The sequence below is a fragment of the Mobula hypostoma genome, chromosome 14, assembly GCF_963921235.1.
Source record: "Mobula hypostoma chromosome 14, sMobHyp1.1, whole genome shotgun sequence".
Classification (NCBI taxonomy): domain Eukaryota; kingdom Metazoa; phylum Chordata; class Chondrichthyes; order Myliobatiformes; family Myliobatidae; genus Mobula; species Mobula hypostoma.
The window spans coordinates 51,037,014-51,057,940 of NC_086110.1; the positions used below are offsets into that span (position 1 = coordinate 51,037,014).

General features: G+C 42.7%; 1 protein-coding gene across 5 annotated transcripts in view; it reads left to right on the forward strand.

Annotated features, from left to right (window-relative positions):
- Positions 1-875: 875 nt before the first annotated feature.
- vps9d1 (VPS9 domain containing 1) overlaps positions 876-20,927 on the forward strand; it is an 88,012-nt gene continuing 67,960 nt past the window's right edge. For 3 of the 5 annotated variants that reach the window (XR_010020322.1, XR_010020323.1, XM_063067113.1), the window contains exons 1-5: positions 876-1,099; positions 8,784-8,856; positions 10,625-10,717; positions 16,016-16,175; positions 17,913-18,024. Coding sequence is in view for 3 of the 5 variants with exons in the window: in XM_063067113.1 (XP_062923183.1) it covers positions 1,007-1,099; positions 8,784-8,856; positions 10,625-10,717; positions 16,016-16,175; positions 17,913-18,024 (531 nt within the window). In the remaining 2 variants the exon portion in view is untranslated. Of the gene's footprint in view, positions 1,193-1,438; positions 1,480-8,783; positions 8,857-10,624; positions 10,718-16,015; positions 16,176-17,912; positions 18,025-20,927 lie in introns of those variants that run through there. The other 2 variants (XM_063067115.1, XM_063067114.1) reach the window with 2 other exon arrangements.

Here is a 20,927-nt window from a genome sequence, read left to right on the forward strand (position 1 = left end):
TGACTTCAGAAGGAGTAGTGGACCGCATGACCCAATTTACATCAGTGGTGCACAAGTGGAACAGGTCAAAAGCTTTAAGTTCCTCGGGGTCAATATCACAAATGACCTGACTTGGTCCAACCAAGCAGAGTTCACTGCCAAGAAGGCCCACCAGTGCCTACACTTCCTGCGAAAACTAAAGAAATGTGGCCTGTCCCCTAAAACCCTCACTAATTTTTATAGATGCACCGTAGAAAGCATTCTTCTAGGGTGCATCACAACCTGGTATGGAAGTTGTGCTGTCCAAGACCGAAAGAAGCTGCAGAAGATCGTGAACACGGCGCAGCACATCACACAAACCAATCTTCCGTCCGTGGACTCACTTTACACCGCACACTGTCGGAGCAGTGCTGCCAGGATAATTAAGGACACGACCCACCCAGCCAACACACTTTTTGTCCCTGTTCCCTCCGGGAGAAGGTTCAGGAGCCTGAAGACTCGTACAGCCAGATTTGGGAACAGCTTCTTTCCAACTGTGATAAGGCTACTGAATGGATCCTGACCCAGATCTTGGCCGTGCCTTCCAAATATCCAGACTTGCCTCTCGGTTTTTGTTTGCAGTACCTTACTTCCCATTTTTCTATTTTCTATTTATGATTTATAATTTAAATTTTTAATATTTACAAATTTTAACTATTTTAATATTTTTAATATTTAATATTTGTAATCCAAGGAGTGTGAAGCGCAGAATCAAATATCGCTGTGATGATTGTACATTCTAGTACCAATGGTTTGGTGACAATAAAGTATAAGGTATATACTCAGATGGATTAAGCAGTGAGACGGGGTTGTGGTTTGATTCCTGCCTGCAGATTGCAGAGCTGCCACCGGATGGCGCACGAACGCAGACTCCAACACCGCCCCGCAGTGTGCCTGGAATTCTGCGTCCCACGATTCATGAGATCCCTTCACTTGAGATTTTCCGTGGACGTCGTGGCCTGCAACAGAAGTTCCGGGTGGGAGCGACATGGCGTTACCGGAGCCAGGAGGAAACGCGCTGCAAAACGCCATGAAGATGGCGCGGGTCGCCATTCAACTGGACACGGAGAGCCGGCGGAAGGTAAAATAATATCACAGATGGCAAGGGTCAGATTGTCAGCGAGCGGAGTCGGAGTGGCTCCCAGAATAACAACTGGACTCGTTTCCACGGGCGGTGAGTGGAGTGGGAGAGAGGATCGAGGGGAGGGAGGCGGAGAGGGAAGAGGAGGAAAAGGGGTGGAGTAAGGAGAGAAGGTAGGGTGGGGAGGGAGAGGAGGAGGGTGGGTGGGGAGGGAGAGGGAACTGTGAGGGGAGGGAGCGGGAGAAGGACAAGTTGAGAAGGAGGGATAAAGGGGAGGAGGAAGAGGTGGAAGGATTGAGGGGCGGTGGTGTCAGGGAGGGCGGGTCGAGGAGAGGAGATAAAGAAGGGAGCTGTAGGGACAGATGTGGAGAGAGTGTGGGGTAAGGAATATAGTGAAGACTCTCTGAATAATTTATAAATGGCTTTTTACCCTCTGCCGATGGATTTCTGAATGGTCCATGAACACTACCTCATTTTTTCCTTTTATTGCACTATTTTTGTAACTGGTAATAATTTTTATGACTTTGTACTACTCCTACAAGACGACAAATTTCACATCATTTAAGTCAGTGATAATAAATCTGATTCTGAGTAGGGTGGTTGTAAGGGATGGAAGGCAAGAGGCAGAGGAGGTGTAGGGTTGGGTGGAAAGTAGAGAAGATGTGGTGTGGACAAAGGTGATGGGGAAGGTTTAAATTGGAATGGGTGGGTCAGAAATTAGGTGTAAAGAATTTAGGACAGTGGAGGAGTGAGGGATTAACAATGTGGGAGGTTCTTCCCTTTTATGGCTGTTGGCAGTCCAATTTAAAGGTGCATTACTGCCACCAACTGGACTGGAGTGTGGTAAAAAGAATTGGGAAATAAAACCGTAACTAGTTCTTTATTAAATGAAAGTTAAATCATCCCAAAAATCCCTTTAGATTGTAGGTAATGAAGGATGATACTGTGAATTAAATTAAAGTTATTCCCATAATTTAGTTTCTAAATGGAAACTATCAATCCCTAAACGCAGCGAAGCCTGCATTTGATTTCTTTCAATTATATATGCAGTAATGGTATATGTTCAACTGTTTCATAATGCTGACAAAATGTATACAACCCAAAATGATGTTCTCCTACAAGATGGAAGAATTACTTAAGTATGGAATGCCCAATTTTAAGTCGTGTCAAAATAATTCCTTCCCTTCTTGTTTTATCCCTTCTCCCATAAACCCAACAGTTTAAAGGTGTCTGTAAAGATGTCTTCCCTTATGCCCATTATCACACAAATCTTGCCACAACCCCCTAATTCTTAACCCTACCAACCTTTTAGCTTCTGATTTGCTAAGCGGGAGGTCTATATCCACTGTTGAACTTTTAACAGCTTTCTTAGCTAAACAGCCAACCCACTCATTCCCCTCAACACCTCAATGTGCAGGGATCCATAAGAAGCAAACATCTAAACCAACACCTTGTATGTGAAATAATGTTTGATGAGCTTCCAACAGTAAATCTGACCTACTGCTCGAATGACCTGTTTTAAGACTCATCAAAACTGAAAAGAAATCTGAACAAATTGCAACTTTACTTGGTCAAAATTCCTCCACCCACTTTAAACCTAAAATTACGGCAACCAGTTCTGCTGTATATACTAATAAATGGTTAGTAAGATGTGGGAGGTTGGAGATGTGACGGAAGGAAGAAAGAATAGACCTCGATTACCTGAGCTATGAATCAGCTGTCTCCTAAGTAATTAACAGATAGAAAATGTTTTAATTTAGAAGTAAATGTCATCCTACAATATGTTTAAGAATTTGCTAAGGCAGTTTTTTCAATGAAATGGAGTAACTCCATTGTAATGCAAAACCTGAATACAAACCCATTGTTAAAAATAATTTAGAGGCTAAAGTTTTCTGTGAGGTAATCACATTCTCAGGAAATAGGCAAAAAACGATTTGTGCTGTCACCTGAAATGCTGGCAGAGATTCTCTGTACATGTAATGATTGTGTGTGTTAAACATTTGTAAATCTCTTTTCTCAAGTCTTGTTGAGAATGTGGTTGCTTTGTCTCCAGCACTGGACATCTTCCCCATCAATTTTGCACTGGTGGTAATTCAATGCGTGGCTATTTGAAATAAAGGTAAAATAGATTCAAGTTGCACTTGTTATTAAAATGTGTATGCAATATACAACCCCGAGATTCATCTTCCCACAGGCAGCCAAGAAACAAAGAAACACCATGGAACCCGTTCAAAGAAAACATCAAACACCCAACATGCAAAAAAAGAACAAATTGCACCAACAACAAAAAGCAAGCAAAAAAAAAACACAGGCTAGCTGCAAGGTGATAGGTGAAGCCAGGTAGGTGGGAAGGGTCAAGGACTGGAGAAGAAAGAATATGATGGAAGAGGAGAGTAGACAAAGGGAGGAAGTGACCTGGTGGCAGGTGAGAGGAAGTGAAAGGTCAGAGTGAGAAATAGAAAAAGGTTGGGGGAGGGGGAGTTGTTCATCGGAAGGAGAAATCAATATTCATGCGATCATGGAGGCCACCTAGATGGAATCTAAGGTGTTGGTCCTACACACTGAGGGTGGTCTCATCTTGGGAAAAGAGGAGCCCGTGGATCAACACATCAGAATGGGAATCATTATTCAAATGTTTGCTTACCGAGATGTCCTGCTTGTGTCTGGTGGCCACAATCTAACCTTGTCTAAAGATACTACAATGTATTGATCCTTCAACTCCTAGGATGATAAGAACAAGGAGAAAAATGTTAGTAAATGCAGTGAAATAAATTATTTTTAAAAATTGGAAAAGTGGTCTGCATCCAGTACAAGGTTTGCAAATGACTCTATTGATTATAAATATAACAGCTATGTTACTCATAGTAACAGACCACCTTATTGGGGAAGTTGGGGCTCGTTGTCTGTCTGTTGGAGGCCCGAAGCCCTTCCTGAGTTGAAACACTGTGTGCATGAGGGATGAAGAGGGCTTGTTTTGCTGTTGTTCTTTTGTTGCTGTGTTGTTCTGAGCTTTGTGGTTGTGCTAAATTGGTGCTGGAATGTGTGGTGACACTTGCACATCCTTGTTAATGCAAACAACACATGTTTCAATGAAAAATGTGATTAATTGAATCTGAATGTGGATTATTTTAGTTAATTAGATTATGAAGACATGTCCCCTTTTATTGTCATTTAGTAATGCATGCATTAAGAAATGATACATTATTTCCTCCAGTGTGATATCACAAAACACAGGACAAACCAAGACTGAAAAAACTGACAAAACCACACAATTATAACATATAGTTACAAACAGTGTAACAATACCATAACTTGATGAAAAAAATCTGTGAGCACAGTAAAGTTCAAAGTCTCTCAAATGTCCCACATCTCACGCAGGCGGGAGAAGGAAGAAAAACTCTCCCTGCCATGCTGACCATAATCTGACGCTGCGTCATCCGAAAACTTCGAGCTCTGATCAGCTCTCCGACACCGAGTACTGAGTGGCATCTCTGCCAAACGATTCGACCTCCTTCTCGGTTGCCAAAAGCAGGCAAGGCCGAGGATTTTGAGGCCTACTCTCCGAAAGATTCCTGACCACACAGTAACGACAGCAGTGGACAAGCGTTTCAGAAATTACTCCAGATGTTCCTCTGTGCTTTCACGTCCATTCTCCATCAAATCAGAATTGTCCACGGCCCCTATTTAACAGATAAGACATCATTTTTCACCGGAGAGCTGCGCACACGCAGCACGCTGTCATCTTCTCCTCCCGCCTAATTATTATTGAAATAAACATACATTTAAATACCAGGGTAGTTTTGTAATTAGGGTTTGTTCCTAGTCGAAAATGGTCATTGAGTCTATGTGTATTCAGTGAGTATTTTTACTGGGGGAAGTGTCTTGTATAAAAATGAACCGTTCTGATAATGGGGCAAAGACAAAACACCTAGTAACTCATTCGAGATTTGGTTTGAAAGGGAAAAGAAAACTTCAGCTATGAGAATCCCTGCAGCATCCGGTGACCCTGTGATCTCTATCTCAGAGGCCAAAGTCGGAAAGTCTTTCAACAGGGTGATCTCTCATAAGGCCCCGATGGTGTACCTGGTAGGGCTCTGAAAACCTGTGCCAACCAACTGGCAGGTGTGTATAAAAACATTTTTAATCTTTCGTTGCTACAGTTTGAAGTTCCCACCTGCTTCAGAAGGGCAACAATCATACCAGTGCACAGGAAGAGCAGGGTGAGATGCCTTAACGACGATCGTCCAGTAACGCTCGCATCTGCTGTGATGAAATGCTTCGAGAGGTTGATTATGGCTAGAATCAACTCTTGCCTAAGCAAGGACCTGGACCCACTGCAATTTGCCTATCTCCACAATAGGTCTACAGTGGATGCAGTCTTATTGGCTTGTCATGTGTTCTTGGATCGCCTGGATAATACTAATACATCAGGCTACTGTTCATTGACTATCAGTAAGAATTGACCACAATCTTTCCTGCAGTTCTCATCAAACTGTGCAGCTCCAAAACCTGGGCCTCTGTACTTCCCTCTGCAACTGGATCCTCGCCTTCCTTACTGGAAGACAACAGTCTGTGCGGATTGGAAATAACATCTCCACCTCATTGATAATCACTACTGGCGCACCACAAGGATGTGAGCTGAGCCCACTGCTCCACCCTCTCTACACCCATGACTGTGTGGCTAGGCAGAATTCAAATGATATCTATAAATTTGCCGACAACACAATTATTGTTCGCAGAATTTCAGATGATGATGAGAAAGCATATAAGAGAGAGAGCGATCATCTGGCTGAGTGGTCACTGTTTAGTAGATGCACCTTTGGTAGCAATTACAGTCTTGAGTCTGTGTACGTAAGTCTCTAACAGCTTTGCACATCTGAACACTATAATTTTTCCCCACTCTTTACAAAACTGCTCAAGCTCTGTCAGATTGCATGGGGATTCTGCGCGAACAGTCCTCTTCAAGTCCAGCCACAAATTTCATTTGGATTGAAGTCTGGACTCTGACTTGGTCACTCCAGGATATTAACTTTGTTGTTTTTAAGTCATTCCTGTGTAGCTTTGGCTTTATGCCTGTGGTCATTGTCTTGCTGGAAAACAAATCTTCTCTCAAGTCGCAGTTCTCTTGCAGACTGCATTAGGTTTTCCTCCAGGATTTCCCTGTATTTTGTTGCATTCATTTTACCCTCTACTTTCACAAGCCTTCCAGGGTCTGGTGCACTGAAACATCTCCACAGCATGATGCAGCTACAGCCGTGCTTCACAGTAGGGATGGTGTGTTTTTGATGATGTGTGGTGTTTGGCTTTCACCAAACATAGCATTTAGTCTGATGGCCATAAAGCTCAATTTTGGTGTCATCAGACCATTGAACCTTCTTCCAGCCGACTTCAGAGTCTCCCACATGCCTACTGGTGAATTCTAGCTGAGATTTTTGTGAGTGTTTTCAACAGTGGCTTTCTCTTTGCCACTCTCCCATAAAGCTGCGACAGATGAAGCACCTGAACAACAGTTGTTGTACACTCAGTCTCTCCCATCTCAGCCATTGAAGCTTGTAACTCCTCCAGAGCTGTCATAGGTCTCTTGGTGGTCTCCCTCACTACTCCCCTTCGTCCACAGTCACTCGGTTTTTGAGGACAGCCTGCTCTAGGCAGACTTACAGCTGTGCCATATTCTTTCCATTTTTTGATGATTGACTTAACTGTACTCTGAAGGATATTCAATAACTTGGAAATTTTCTTGTATCCATCTCCTGAATTGTGCTTTTCAATAACCTTTTCACAGAGTTGCTTGGAGTGTTCTTTTGTCTTCATTGTGAATTTTTTGCCAGGATACTGACTCACCAGAATTTAGCCCTTTCAGATACGGTTGTATTTTTACTACAGTCAATTGAAACACCTTGACTGCACACGTTGATCTCCATTTAACTAAGTACAGATGTCCCCCACTTTACAAAAGTTCACTTTACGCCACTTCGCTTTTACGAAAGACCTACATTAGTACCTGTTTTCACTAACCAAAAGAAATCCAAAGGGGATTTTTGCTTTTATAAAAAAAAGCACCGCTTTAGGGCCGCAGACAGTCCTTCCAGGTGAGCCGACACTTCACCTGAGAGTCGGCTGAGGTGATATACTGTGTCCAGTGCTCCCGATGTGGCCTTCTATATATTGGCAAGACCCGACGCAGACTGGGAGATCATTTCACTGAACACCTACACTCTGCCCGCCAGAGAAAGCAGGATCTCCCATTGGCCACACATTTTAATTCCACGTCCCATTCCCATTTTGATATTTCTATCCACGGCCTCCTCTACTGTAAAGATGAGGCCACACTCAGGTTGGAGGAACAACACCTTATATTCCGTCTGGGTAGCCTCCAACCTGATGGCATGAACATTGACATCTCAAACTTCCGCTAATGCCCCACCTCCCCCTCGTACCCCATCCGTATTTATTTATATACACACATTCTTTTTCTTTTTCTCCCTCTGTCCCTCTGACTATACCCCTTGCCCATCCTCTGGGTTTTACCCCCCCTCCCACTTTTCTTTCTCTCTAGGCCTCCTGTCCCATGATCCTCTCATATCCCTTTTGCCAATCAACTGTCCAGCTCTTGGCTCCATCCCTTCCCCTCCTGTCTTCTCCTATCATTTTGGATCTCCCCCTCCCACTCCCACTTTCAAATCTCTTACTATCTGTTCTTTCAGTTAGTCCTGACGAAGGGTCTCGGCCCGAAACGTCGACTGTACCTCTTCCTAGAGATGCTGCCTGGCCTGCTGCATTCACCAGCATTTTTTGTGTGTGTTGCTTGAATTTCCAGCATCTGCAGATTTCCTCGTGCCCACTTTAAACTTGTGTTTACCCCGAGAAAGACTACCATGACCGCGAAGCCTTGCGCGGGCAGGTGTGACGTGCGCATGCGTGTACGTGCCGATTTTTTTTCTACAGATCGGTTTTGGCTTAATCTTCCCGATTCTGATAAGTGAAACTACACTGTGCATACATTGTTTCTACTTTATATAGGCTGTGTATTTATCATATCATTCCTGCTTTTACTACATGTTAGTGTTATTTTAGGTTTTATGTGCTATTTGGTATGATTTGGTAGGTTACTTTTTGGGTCTGGGAATGCTCAAAAATTTCTCCCATATAAATTAATGGTAATTGTTTCTTCTCTTTACGCCATTTTGACGTACGAAAGGTTTCATAGGAACGCTCTACTTTCAGATAGCGGGGGAAACCTGTATGTGATTTCTGAAACCAATTGGCTGCACCACTGATGATTTGGTGTGCCATATTAAAAGGGGTGAATACTTTGGCAATCAATTATTTTGTGCTTTTATTTATAATTTTTTGAGATTGCTTTGACATGAAAGAGTCTTTTTCTGTTAGTTAAAAAAAAAGCCAAATTAAATCCACTGTGATTCAATGTTGTAAAACAATAAAACATGAAAACTTCCAAAGGGATGAATACTTTCTATAGGCGCAGAATTTCTGTTTTTTCTACTTCTGACATCAGCTAACTGAACTGAGATATTAACTCTGTTTCTCTTTCCACAGATACTGGCTGACTATTAATACTGTCACCATTTTCTCACTTCAGTCCCGAATTCCAGGGTCTACACTATTTTACCTCACTTACCCATTCTGGATGGATTATTGATCCATTTTATTTTCTTATTGACAGGAAGCTTATTGTGAATACCTTAAGAGTATACACTTTATATCACAAGCTTTAATAGAAGATGCACAAATGAAAGGTACGGTTGTCTTCTCTGCACATGTTTACTATAGACAGTACACATTTCCTGCATATTTTTGAGTTAAGGTTTTGCCTCCCAATTGAGATCAGCACCAAGTTCTAGGGTAACTCCTATAAGATGCTGCAGGAATTCGGCAGGTCAGGCAGCATCTATAGAAAGCAATAAACAAATAATAATTTCTCATGTTTATGATAAATAGTCAATGTTTTGGGCTAAGACCCTCCTCAGGGCTGGAAAAGAAGGGGAAAGAATCCCATTCACCTCTTCCCTCACCTCCATTCAGAGCTCCAAATAGTCCTTTCAGGTGAGGCAACACCACCTGCAAATCTGTCGAGGTTGTCTACTGTATTGGTGATACCCTACGTAGATTGGGGTATTGCTTTGTTGAGCATGTTCGCTCCATCTGCAACAAGCAGTATATCCTGCTGACCAACCATTTTAAATCCAATCCCCATTCCCATTCTGATGTGGCCTCCATAAAAGGGCAGCTTTCTAATCCAAAAGATTAAATCTCTAACCAGGTAACTTGATTTCTTTCTGTATGAGTCATCCATCTGTGATATTGGTTCAGCCTGTTTGTTTTCCTTTGCTTGTATTACTTTATTCCCTCTGGTAATGAAAGGCAGGTGTAAAAATGCTCTGCATTTTTCAAACACCATATTCTCTTATCAATGTCCTTCCTTTCACTCATTGTCCAGATAACCTTGTTTATAGGTTATCCGCGTGGTCATCCCAACTTCCCCTAATAGAGACACCCCCACCACTACCACCACCACCACCCTCCCTTGCAGCTTCTTTTGTTTCTTTCCCAGTTCTGAATAAGGATCTTCCACCTGAATGATTAACTCTCTTTCTGTTCCCATGAATGCGACCTTACTTGATGAGTATTTTCAGTTTTGATGGCTTTGTCGACAGTTTGCTGCAATACAAGATAGGTGGAGGAGCAGGTAGTGTTGAGGAAGCAGGAAATCTGTAGAAGGACTTTGATAGGGAGAATGAGTAAAGATGACAGCTGGAGTACAGTTAGGGGAGTGTATGGCCATGCAGTTTGGTAGAAGGAATAAAGGCTATTTTCTGAATGGGGAGCAAATTGAGAAATCGGAGGTACAAAGGGACTTGGAAATCCTTGTGCAGGATTCCCTAAAGGTTAACTTTGAGTTGGTGGTAAGGAAGGCAAATGCAACGTTAGCATTCATTTCAAGAGGAATAGAATATAAAAGCAAGTTTGTAATGCTGAGGCTGTAAAAGGGATTGGTCAGACTGCGCTTGGAGTATTGTGAGCAGTTTTACGCCCTGATCTAAGAAACGATGTGCTGGCATTAGGGACCATCCAGAGGACGCTATCAAGAGTGATCCTGGAAGTGAAAGGGTTAACATATGAGGAACACTTGATGGCTCTAAGCCTGTACTTGCTGGAATTTAGAAGAATGAGAGGGGGAGTCTAGGACCTGAGGGGAGCACCACCTCAGAATAAAAGAGTATCCCTTTATAACAGAAATGAGGAGGAATTTCTTTATACAGAGTGGTGAATCTGTGGAATTCAGTGCTGCAGTTGCAAGTCATTGGGTGTATTTAAGATGGGGATTGTTATGTTCTTAATTCATAAAGGCATCAAAGGTTGCAGGGAGAAAGCAGGAGAATTGGGTTGAGAAGGATAATCAATCAGCCATGATGGAATGGTGGAGCAGACTCGATGGGCCTAATTCTGCTCCTATGTCTCGTGGTCTTTCTGTTTTTACTAAAGTAAATGCTGTGCTGATTGCAGATGAGAAGGAGCTGGTAACACCCGAAATGCAGAAAATGCTGAAGTTGGCTGATCAGTGCTTAGAAAGGATTAAAACCACTGCTGCTAAACTTGGTGAGTACTTGTACTTGATAGTTTGTGGTGGAGTAGTTGGTTGTCTTTCAGGAACAGGACATCTTGATCTAGAGTTGTGACATTTTCCAGGTAAGTAAAATCATTAATGAAGTTGACTTTATTTACAGTTTTTGATAAAGTAGCTAATCTTACAACGTCCCAGGCAGACACAGTGTAAATATTCCATTTACAAAATTGCAAGCTGTGGATTTGCAGCCCATTGGTCTTTGCTATTTACAAGAGTTCGGGTAGAGTGCCAGAATGTGATCATCGAGGACCAAAATACATTCCAGAAACTTTTAACTAAAAGCAGTGATTATAAAGCAAGAGAATTGCACTGAGATAGGGAAGGGAATGCCAAAATAATGATAAATATAGATAAAGCTAAATATTTGTTTTATTTGTCTCATGTATATTGAAGCACAGAGTGAAATTTGCATCAACAACCAACACAATCCAAAGGTGTGCTGGGGGCAGCCCGCAAGTGCTTCCTGCACCAACATAGCATGCCCACAACTTATTAACCCTTACTGATACATCAGAGGGAGGAAAGCAGAGCACCCGGAGGAAACCCGTGCTGACCCAGGGAGACCATACAAACTCCTTACAGACAGCGGTGGGAATGGAGCTCTAATCGGTGATTGCAAAGTGTTATGCTAGATTTAAACTTAAAGATGATATCTTAAAATGGAGTGAGCAGTTTGTGTCAGCCAGCAATGAGGAAGATGAACAATAAGCTGCGCTTGATGTAAGATAGGGCACATCTTGGATAGAAGGTAGAGAAATGGAAGTCATCCAGGAAGCTTTGGAATTACAGAATTTGGACATGGGGAGATAAAAGCATGGAAGAAAGCCTCCCAGAAGATGGGTCTCAACCCAAGAGGTTAACTGTACGTTAACTGTCCAGGGTTCCGATGTTTCAGATGTGATCGAGGCAGAGGAATGAAAGGTGGGGGAGTAGCATTGCTTGTTAGGGAAAATATTACAGCAGTGCTCAGGCAGGACAGATTAGAGGGCTTGTCTACTGAGTCATTATGGGTGGAGCTGAGAAACAGGAAAGGTATGGCCACATTAGTGGGATTGTATTACAGACCACCCAATAGTCAACGAGACTTGGAAGAGCAAATCCGCAGAGAGATAGCAGGCAACTGCAGGAAACATAAAGTTGTGGTGGTAGGGGATTTTAATTTTCCATACATTGATTGGGACTCCCATACTGTTAGGGGTCTAGATGGTTTAGAGTTTGTAAAATGTGTTCAGGAAAGTTTTCCAAATCAATATATAGAGGGACCAACTAGAGGGGATGCAATATTGGATCTCCTGTTAGGTAACGAATTAGGGCAAGTGATAGAAGTCTGTGTAGGGGAGCACTTTGGTTCCAGTGATCATAACACCATTAGTTTCAATTTGATCATGGACAAGGATAGATCTGGTCCTAGGGTTGAGGTCCTGAACTGGAAGAAGGCCAAATTTGAAGAAATGAGAAAAGATCTAAAAAGCGTGGATTGGGTCAGGTTGTTCTCTGGCAAAGATGTGATTGGTAGGTGGGAAGCCTTCAAAGGGGAAATTTTGAGAGTGCAGAGTTTGTATGTTCCTGTCAGGATTAAAGGCAAATTGAATAGGAATAAGAAACCTTGGTTCTCAAGGGATATTGCAACTCTGATAAAGAAGAAGAGGGAGTTGTATGAAATGTATAGGAAACAGGGGGTAAATCAGGTGCTTGAGGAGTATAAGAAGTGCAAGAAAATACTTAAGAAAGAAATCAGGAGGGCTAAAAGAAGACATGAGGTTGCCTTGGCAGTCAAAGTGAAGGATAATCCAAAGAGCTTTTACAAGTATATTAAGAGCAAGAGGATTGTAAGGGATAAAATTGGTCCTCTTGAAGATCAGAGTGGTCGGCTTTGTGCGGAACCAAAGGAAATGGGGGAGATCTTAAATAGGTTTTTTGCGTCTGTATTTACTAAAGAAGCTGGCATGAAATCTATGGAATTGAGGGAATCAAGTAGTGAGACCATGGAAACTGTACAGATTGAAAAGGAGGAGGTGCTTGCTGTCTTGAGGAAAATTAAAGTGGATAAATCCCCGGGACCTGACAGAGTGTTCCCTCGGACCTTGAAGGAGACTAGTGTTGAAATTGCGGGGGCCCTGGCAGAAGTATTTAAAATGTCGCTGTCTACGGGTGAAGTGCCGGAGGATTGGAGAGTGGCTCATGTTGTTCCGTTGTTTAAAAAAGGATCGAAAAGTAATCCGGGAAATTATAGGCCGGTGAGTTTAACGTCAGTAGTAGGTAAGTTATTGGAGGGAGTACTAAGAGACAGAATCTACAAGCATTTGGATAGACAGGGGCTTATTAGGGAGAGTCAACATGGCTTTGTGCGTGGTAGGTCATGTTTGACCAATCTGTTGGAGTTTTTCGAGGAGGTTACCAGGAAAGTGGTTGAAGGGAAGGCAGTGGATATTGTCTACATGGACTTCAGTAAGGCCTTTGACAAGGTCCCGCATGGGAGGTTAGTTAGGAAAATTCAGTGGCTAGGTATACATGGAGAGGTGGTAAATTGGATTAGACATTGGCTCGATGGAAGAAGCCAGAGAGTGGTGGTAGAGAATTGCTTCTCTGAGTGGAGGCCTGTGACTAGTGGTGTGCCACAGGGATCAGTGCTGGGTCCATTGTTATTTGTCATCTATATCAATGATCTGGATGATAATGTGGTAAATTGGATCAGCAAGTTTGCTGATGATACAAAGATTGGAGGTGTAGTAGACAGTGAGGAAGGTTTTCAGAGCCTGCAGAGGGACTTGGACCAGCTGGAAAAATGGGCTGAAAAATGGCAGATGGAGTTTAATACTGACAAGTGTGAGGTATTGCACGTTGGAAGGACAAACCAAGGTAGAACATACAGGGTTAATGGTAAGGCACTGAGGAGTGCAGTGGAACAGAGGGATCTGGGAATATAGATACAAAATTCCCTAAAAGTGTCGTCACAGGTAGATAGGGTCGTAAAGAGAGCTTTTGGTACATTGGCCTTTATTAATCGAAGTATTGAGTATAAGGGCTGGAATGTTATGATGAGGTTGGATAAGGCATTGGTGAGGCCGAATCTGGAGTATTGTGTTCAGTTTTGGTCACCAAATTACAGGAAGGATATAAATAAGGTTGAAAGAGTGCAGAGAAGGTTTACAAGGATGTTGCCGGGACTTGAGAAACTCAGTTACAGAGAAAGGTTGAATAGGTTAGGACTTTATTCCCTGGAGCGTAGAAGAATGAGGGGAGATTTGATAGATGTATATAAAATTATGATGGGTATAGATAGAGTGAATGCAAGCAGGCTTTTTCCACTGAGGCAAGGGGAGAAAAAAACCAGAGGACATGGGTTAAGGGTGAGGGCGGAAAAGTTTAAAGGGAACATTACGGGGGGCTTCTTCACACAGAGAGTGGTGGGAGTATGGAATGAGCTGCCAGACGAGGTGGTAAATGCGGGTTCTTTTTTAACATTTAAGAATAAATTGGACAGATACATGGATGGGAGGTGTATGGAGGGATATGGTCCGTGTGCAGGTCAGTGGGACTAGGCAGAAAATGGTTCGGCACAGCCAAGTAGGGCCAAAGAGCCTGTTTCTGTGCTGTAGTTTCTATGGTTCTATGGTTCTGTGGTTTTCCTCCATAGACGCTGCTAGTCCTGCTGAGTTCCTCCAGTGTCTTGTGTGTAGCTAGATGAAAGCTTCTGTGAATGATAGATTGGGACAGCCGATAAGTGGTGTTGAAGGGGGATATTTCTGCTGATGGAAACTTATGAAGAATCTCTTTAGCAGTTAGGGCATTTATGGTGTGAGGCCAGTTAGATGGGTCAGGAGCGTGGGCCAGTTGTCGGCTGGAGACGGGGTCAGGAATATGGGCTGGTTGTATGTCTAAAACTGGTGTTTGGTATGTGGGCCGAGCTGGAGAACAGGACCCTATATATGACAGATGCTGGTCTCCATTCATTGTGGTGACCCCATTACTAGATCAGTGTTCTGTGAAGCCTGTGTGGTTTTAGGTTTACCCCCCTGTGGTGTGGCTGTGACTGGAGAAGCAGGTGGATCCGAAAGTCTTCATTCATCACTCCAAGCGAGCATTCTCTAGCAGACCCTCTTGGGAGAGTCTTCCAAACTCAAAATACATCAAGATTTTATACTCTCAAATGATAATAGGAGATTCAACACAATTTCATCATTTACTTCAATAATTTATATCTGACAAATGGTTCCATTGAGTTACATCTTTGCAGTAGAAACATATTTTAACTGATAGGACACCTTTGAATGTTCAAACACCTTTGTATGGACAAACTACTTCAGACGGATGGTCTAAAACTTTACAATGGTAGCGAAGTAAACATCCAAGATTCATGTTATTCATGCTGGCTCTCTGAGTATATAAACATTCAAACTATTTATAGAGCAAGTATGTTTGTGATCATGTTTGATAAGCTAAGTGACAAAACTAGTCTGGTATGACTGCCGTGCTTGAACTCTGGATGAGAGGTTCAACATAACAGTAAGTATCTTGTTTGACGTAGGCCGATTAACACAGCTCCATTGCTTGAGTTTGGCTGATGCAAATGAAAACATCTCCTAATCATCTCAGGTTACAAACTGTATCTTGAGCAGCCTGTCCCCTATGATGAGCCGGCAGACTGTGATCTGTAGACAGCTTTTAATTTCAAAACAGATTGCAGGTTTTACCATACATTTCAACAAATTTTATTGTTGAAGACTGGTTGGTTCTTGTTTGCCTTAATACCTACTACCTGATGCTGTAGCCTTAAAAGATGTGCCATAAGTGACACCTCATGCAGGTAACTTCCACTCCATAATCTGCAAGGTCAGGTTTCTCATGGATGATGGACAGAGCTGCTCAGCTCTCACAGCTCATTGACTCAAATACTTTGACACTAATTCATGCAGCAACAGCAGAAAGGAGTCTTTGCATAAGGAACACACCACCTCACAAGCTACCCATATCAGTCTTCCTGCCCCAAATGTACCTGCATTTCCCAACTGGAATGGAAGTATGTCATTCTCAATCCCAAGGGACTGCCTAAGAAGATCTTTTAGATGTGCACGGATTAGAAAATCATACTAAAAATGGTTTCACCAATTCAACCTTCTCCATTTATTTCATTAGCAAGATATTGGTACATTTTCTGCTTTTCGTATGGTTTATTTATTTTATATATATATATATATATAAAAAGGGGGAAGTAAATTCTGCAGGGAGCGGCTGATGTGTTTCATTGTTGTTTGATATATGTCTCAAAGGTGAAGTGGAAAGGCAGCCTGCAGCAAGCCAGGTCACCAAGCCCTCATATACTCCGAGTCATCGAAGAGTCGCTTCAGATGGGGGAAGCACGAGTACATCACTTTTGCCTCCTGAAGTCTTCCAAAAGCAGCAAATTCCCGAAACACTAATAACAAAAAGGTTAGAATCAAGAATTTAAAGAGCAAATGTACGCTATTGTTACTCAAATGAAAGTAGGTCAAGGATAGTGATTATGTTGCTTCTGTGTTCCCATTCTCTGGTTAGCAGAGGAGAATGTCAAAATGCCAAGGCAATAAAAATACAGTATGTTGTCTGGTTTATATTGCCATCAGACTCTTAAATATTACCTAATGTTTGACAGTGAGTTTGTGTGCCCCAGGATCATTTGGTATTTCCTCTGCCTTTAGATAGAATAAAAAAACATTTTGTCTTCCCCACCTCCCAAATAACTGTCCAAATACAGCCTCTTTTCCAATTATGTGGCCTCCCGTGAACAGTTCATAACCTGAACAGTTCATAAGTCAGAACCAAGGCCAGAAGTGAAGTTCCCATACGGCAGAAGAGTCGCAGGCGTATAGCAACTGGCAAATCCATCCTACCCGTCTCCAACTGCTCTGAAATGTGCACGGGCTGTATATAAGTTGGGTAAGTTTTAATGTGATCAGCAATTCAGTCTTTGGATTCACAGCCGCATTCTTCAGCACCTGACACATTGTCTCATTCAGATTTGGACAACTTGGAAGTCCAGTAAACTGTTGTAGTTCAAGAAGTATCCTGAATTTCATTTCAAATCCTAATTTTTGTTAGTAAATATTTCAAAGAATATAAGGAGGCTGTTAACTGTGCTTCAGCACTTAGCAAATCATTAAGGTCCAAGCATTCTCTGGAAGTATTTAAGAGTGTCAAATCCTTCTATCTGATGCTGGACCTGAGAAGTTTATCCCCTTTCTGATAGATTTTAATATAATTCTGAACAGATTGGCTACCATCCACGCACAGAGCTCAGTTACCTGAGGAATTCAGCCTTGTCCAGCACGTGCTGTAATTTTGTTTTATTTGCACCAATTTTTAAGAATTGGTGGTAACAGTTATGTATTTTATTGACATTACTACCTCAATTTAAGAAGCTTGGATTTAGCTGAATCTGTGCAATGCCAAAACATTATATTTAATGTCTCTATTTCCTGAGGAGACTGAGGTCCTTTAACATCTGTCAGATAATGCTGAGGATGTTCTATGAGTCTGTGGTGGCCAGTGCTATCATGTTTGCTGTTGTGTGCTGGGGCAGCAGGCTGAGGGTAGCAGACACCAACAGAATCAACAAACTCATTCGTAAGGCCAGTGATGTTGTGGGGATGGAACTGGACTCTCTGACGGTGGTGTCTGAAAAGAGGATGCTATCCAAGTTGCATGCCATCTTGGACAATGTCTCCCATCCACTACATAATGTACTGGTTGGGCACAGGAGTACATTCAGCCAGAGACTCATTCCACCGAATGCAACACTGGGTGTCATAGGAAGTCACTCCTGCCTGTGGCTATCAAACTTTACAACTCCTCCCTTGGAGGGTCAGGTATTCTCAATAGGCTGGTCCTGGACTTATTTCTATCTGGCATAATTTACATATTATTATTTAATTATTTATGGTTTTATATTGCTATATTTATACTCTATTCTTGGTTGGTGCAACTGTAACGAAACCCAGTTTCCCTCGGGATCAGTAAAGTATGTCTATCTATCTAAAAGAATACATTTCAGACATTAAAAATGCATTAAATTGCATATTTCCTGGAAAAATACCCTTCATAATTAAAACTTGAATTCAGTGACTGCTAATTTGCTGTATTTAACTCATTTTCTTAAGTAAAATACCATTTATAATTATGTCTACTTAGAGAACTTACTCCATTGGAAGAAGCTTCAAGACAGAACCAGAAGTTAAGAGCTTCTTACGAGGCAAGGATGGCACGGTTGAATCCTAATCAGGGTATGCAGAAAACATCATTGGTGAGTAGAATTCTGTATGTTGTTCCAATAATATTGGCTTTGTATAATATTTTTCAACAAGGAAGTTCCTACAGCGTGCACATTTGTCTCAATAAAATTTAAAATTATTTCTTTGGCCCCTTTGGTGCTATCATAATCCATTCAGGTCACTTCATCCACAGCAGCTCTTTAAATCAGTCCCAGTTCATTTCCTCTAACCACCTATCCTGCTTCCTTTTGATATCATTAATCACTTACCGTTTATGTGAAATGAAATCCCATCACTTGCTGCACAAAAACAGTTCTTCCCCAAAATGCAATTGAATTTCTTGCAGGAAGCTGTAAATTTATAACCCCCATATTGTACTTCAGTTGGTTGTTTCGTACGGCAGGTGTTTTCTCTTCACACTTCTGATTGGTTTTTGTCAAGCCGCTCCTCCAGCTCGTGGCCGCATCAGTGGACCGCAACAAAGCCGTATCGGATCAGATGGGGTCGGATGGAGGACGTCTTGGGTTGGGGCACCACAGGGGCAAACTGGGGTTTGTCGGGCACCCCATCGGTGTAGTGTTACCGCCATTTTGGCATGTCGACTTCTGAGTCTATTTGTCGCTGTCCAGCTTTTTCTGGTAGCCGTAGTAAAGCTCGGAAGGAGCGAGTGAGATCGTCGATCAGATTTCTGCCGGGGAGGATTGGGGTGCCAGTATTGGCGCCGTTCAGTGTTTTTGTCATAGGAGCCAAGGTTTTTCAAGTTGTAGAAAGGTTTTTCGGAATTTGAGTCGGGAAGTTGGAGGAGCATTTTCGATGGGTTTATGAACTGGAATGTTGTTGGTCATATTTTGGATATGCCTGTAGAATTTTTCTGAAGCTGCTCTTCTACGGATCTCCAGGAGTGCTATTCCACTCGTTGTTGGGAGCCATTGGACAGGTGTGGACTTTAGGGGTCCTGAGATTATTCCCATAGAAGTATAGAGCTGTGTATAGATGATGTTTGTGTGAGCACTTCTCTCCCAGGTGGGTACACAATATTCAGCAACTGAGAAACATAGTGCTTGGCTAAATGGTCATAGGACTGACTGGTTTGTACCACATTTTGTTCCTGTTGTCTTCCTGGTCATGGCCGTTCTGGATTTTAGTTTCTTTGCAACATTTTGAAGGTGGATCTTATATGAGAGGGTTCTGTCTATTGTGATTCCTAAGTACAGGCTTCCCCCACTATCCGAAGGTAGAGCGTTCCTATGAAACCATTCGTAAGCCAAAATGGCATAGAGTGAAGGAGCAATTGCCATTAATTTTTATGGGAAATGTTTTTGAGCGTTCGGCGGAAGCACTCCGGACGGAAGCACTCTCGGTGGAGCGGAAGCACTCTGGGCGGAAGTGCTTTCTGTGGAGCAGAAGCACTCTGGGCGGAAGCACTCTGGGCTGAAGCGCTCTCGGTGGGGCGGAAGTGGAAGCACTCTGGGCTGAAGCGCTCTCGGTGGGGCAGAAGCGGAAGCACTCTCGGGGCGGAAGCACTCTGGGCGGAAGCACTCTGAGCGGAAGCACTCTGGGCGGAGCGGAAGCGCTCTGGGTGGAGCGGAAGCACTCTGGGCTGAAGCGGAAGCACTCTCGGTGGGGCGGAAGCACTCTGGGCGGAAGCGCTCTGGGTGGAGCGGAAGCACTCTGTCCAGTAATCTTTAAACTATGAAGCTGCCGTCACCTCGGAAACCAATCAAACCACCCATGACTACCTTTAAATTCCACTTTCGCAAAAATGTCCTTCATTTATATTGGAAAAATTTTTGTGTGTTCCCAGACCCGAAAAATAATCTACCAAATCATACCAAATAACACATAAAAATACACAGCCTAAGTAGAAATAATGTATGTACAGTGTAGTTTCACTTAGCGGAATCGGGAAGACAGCGAGCTCACTGATGATGGTGTGTTAGGCTGAGGTTGCAGTGGTGGGAGGTAGAGGAGACTGGTCACTAACGTCTTCTATGTCTGTCTGCCTCGATGTCGAAGGCCGAGGTTCATCGTCTGCTGTGGCTGATGTGGAAGGCTTGAAAAAGGATAGTATGCTTGATTACTTAGCCTATGCATTTTTCTATCATATAGTTCTTTGTAAGCACTCAAACCATCCTGCGAATATGCCCTAAACCTACGTGCCCTTTCAAAATTAAAGCCTTACTTTTCTGCAGTCATTGCAGTGCTGTTAATCACAGTGAAAATCTCATGCAAGTGCTTCACGTTCAGTTCCTGGACGATTTCACTTTCGGGCTGTTCGTTACCGCGTTCGGTTTCCATTCGTAACCTTTCCTCTTGCAGTTGCATCAGCTCTTCATCTATCAGTTCTTAGTCATGGGATGCCAAAACCTCTTCAACATCATTTTCGTCAGCTTCCACAAACCCAGCCTCCTTGGCCAAAGTCACTATTGCCGTATTTACTGTTGATGGTTCAATGCCTTTAAAATCGTCCACTGCTTCGGGACACAGTTTCCTCCAAACGCCATTTCTTATCAAGACTGTTAGCCTATCGAGAGCATCTCCAAGGTTGGCGATTGCCAATTTTAAATTGTATTCTTCCCAGGTCTCTCGCAAAGACACTGCGGAGTTGCCCTCTCTGTCAATGGTACTTACAATAAAACGCATCACATTTTGCTTATAGTAAGCCTTAGTTGTGGCTATTAGGCCTTGGTCGCACAGCTGCAGTAACAATGTCGTATTCGGCGGTAAGAACACAACACGAATGTTACCGCCATACTCAGTAATGCCAGGTGGATGAGCAACACAATTGTCAAAAATCACAAGACACCTATTATCGAGGTTATTTTCTCTGCAGTATTTTTCAACAAAAGGACTAACGTATCCACTCATATACTCAGAAAAAAGCACTTGGGTGTTCCAACCACTTGGATGTGAACAGAACAGAACGGGAAATGTT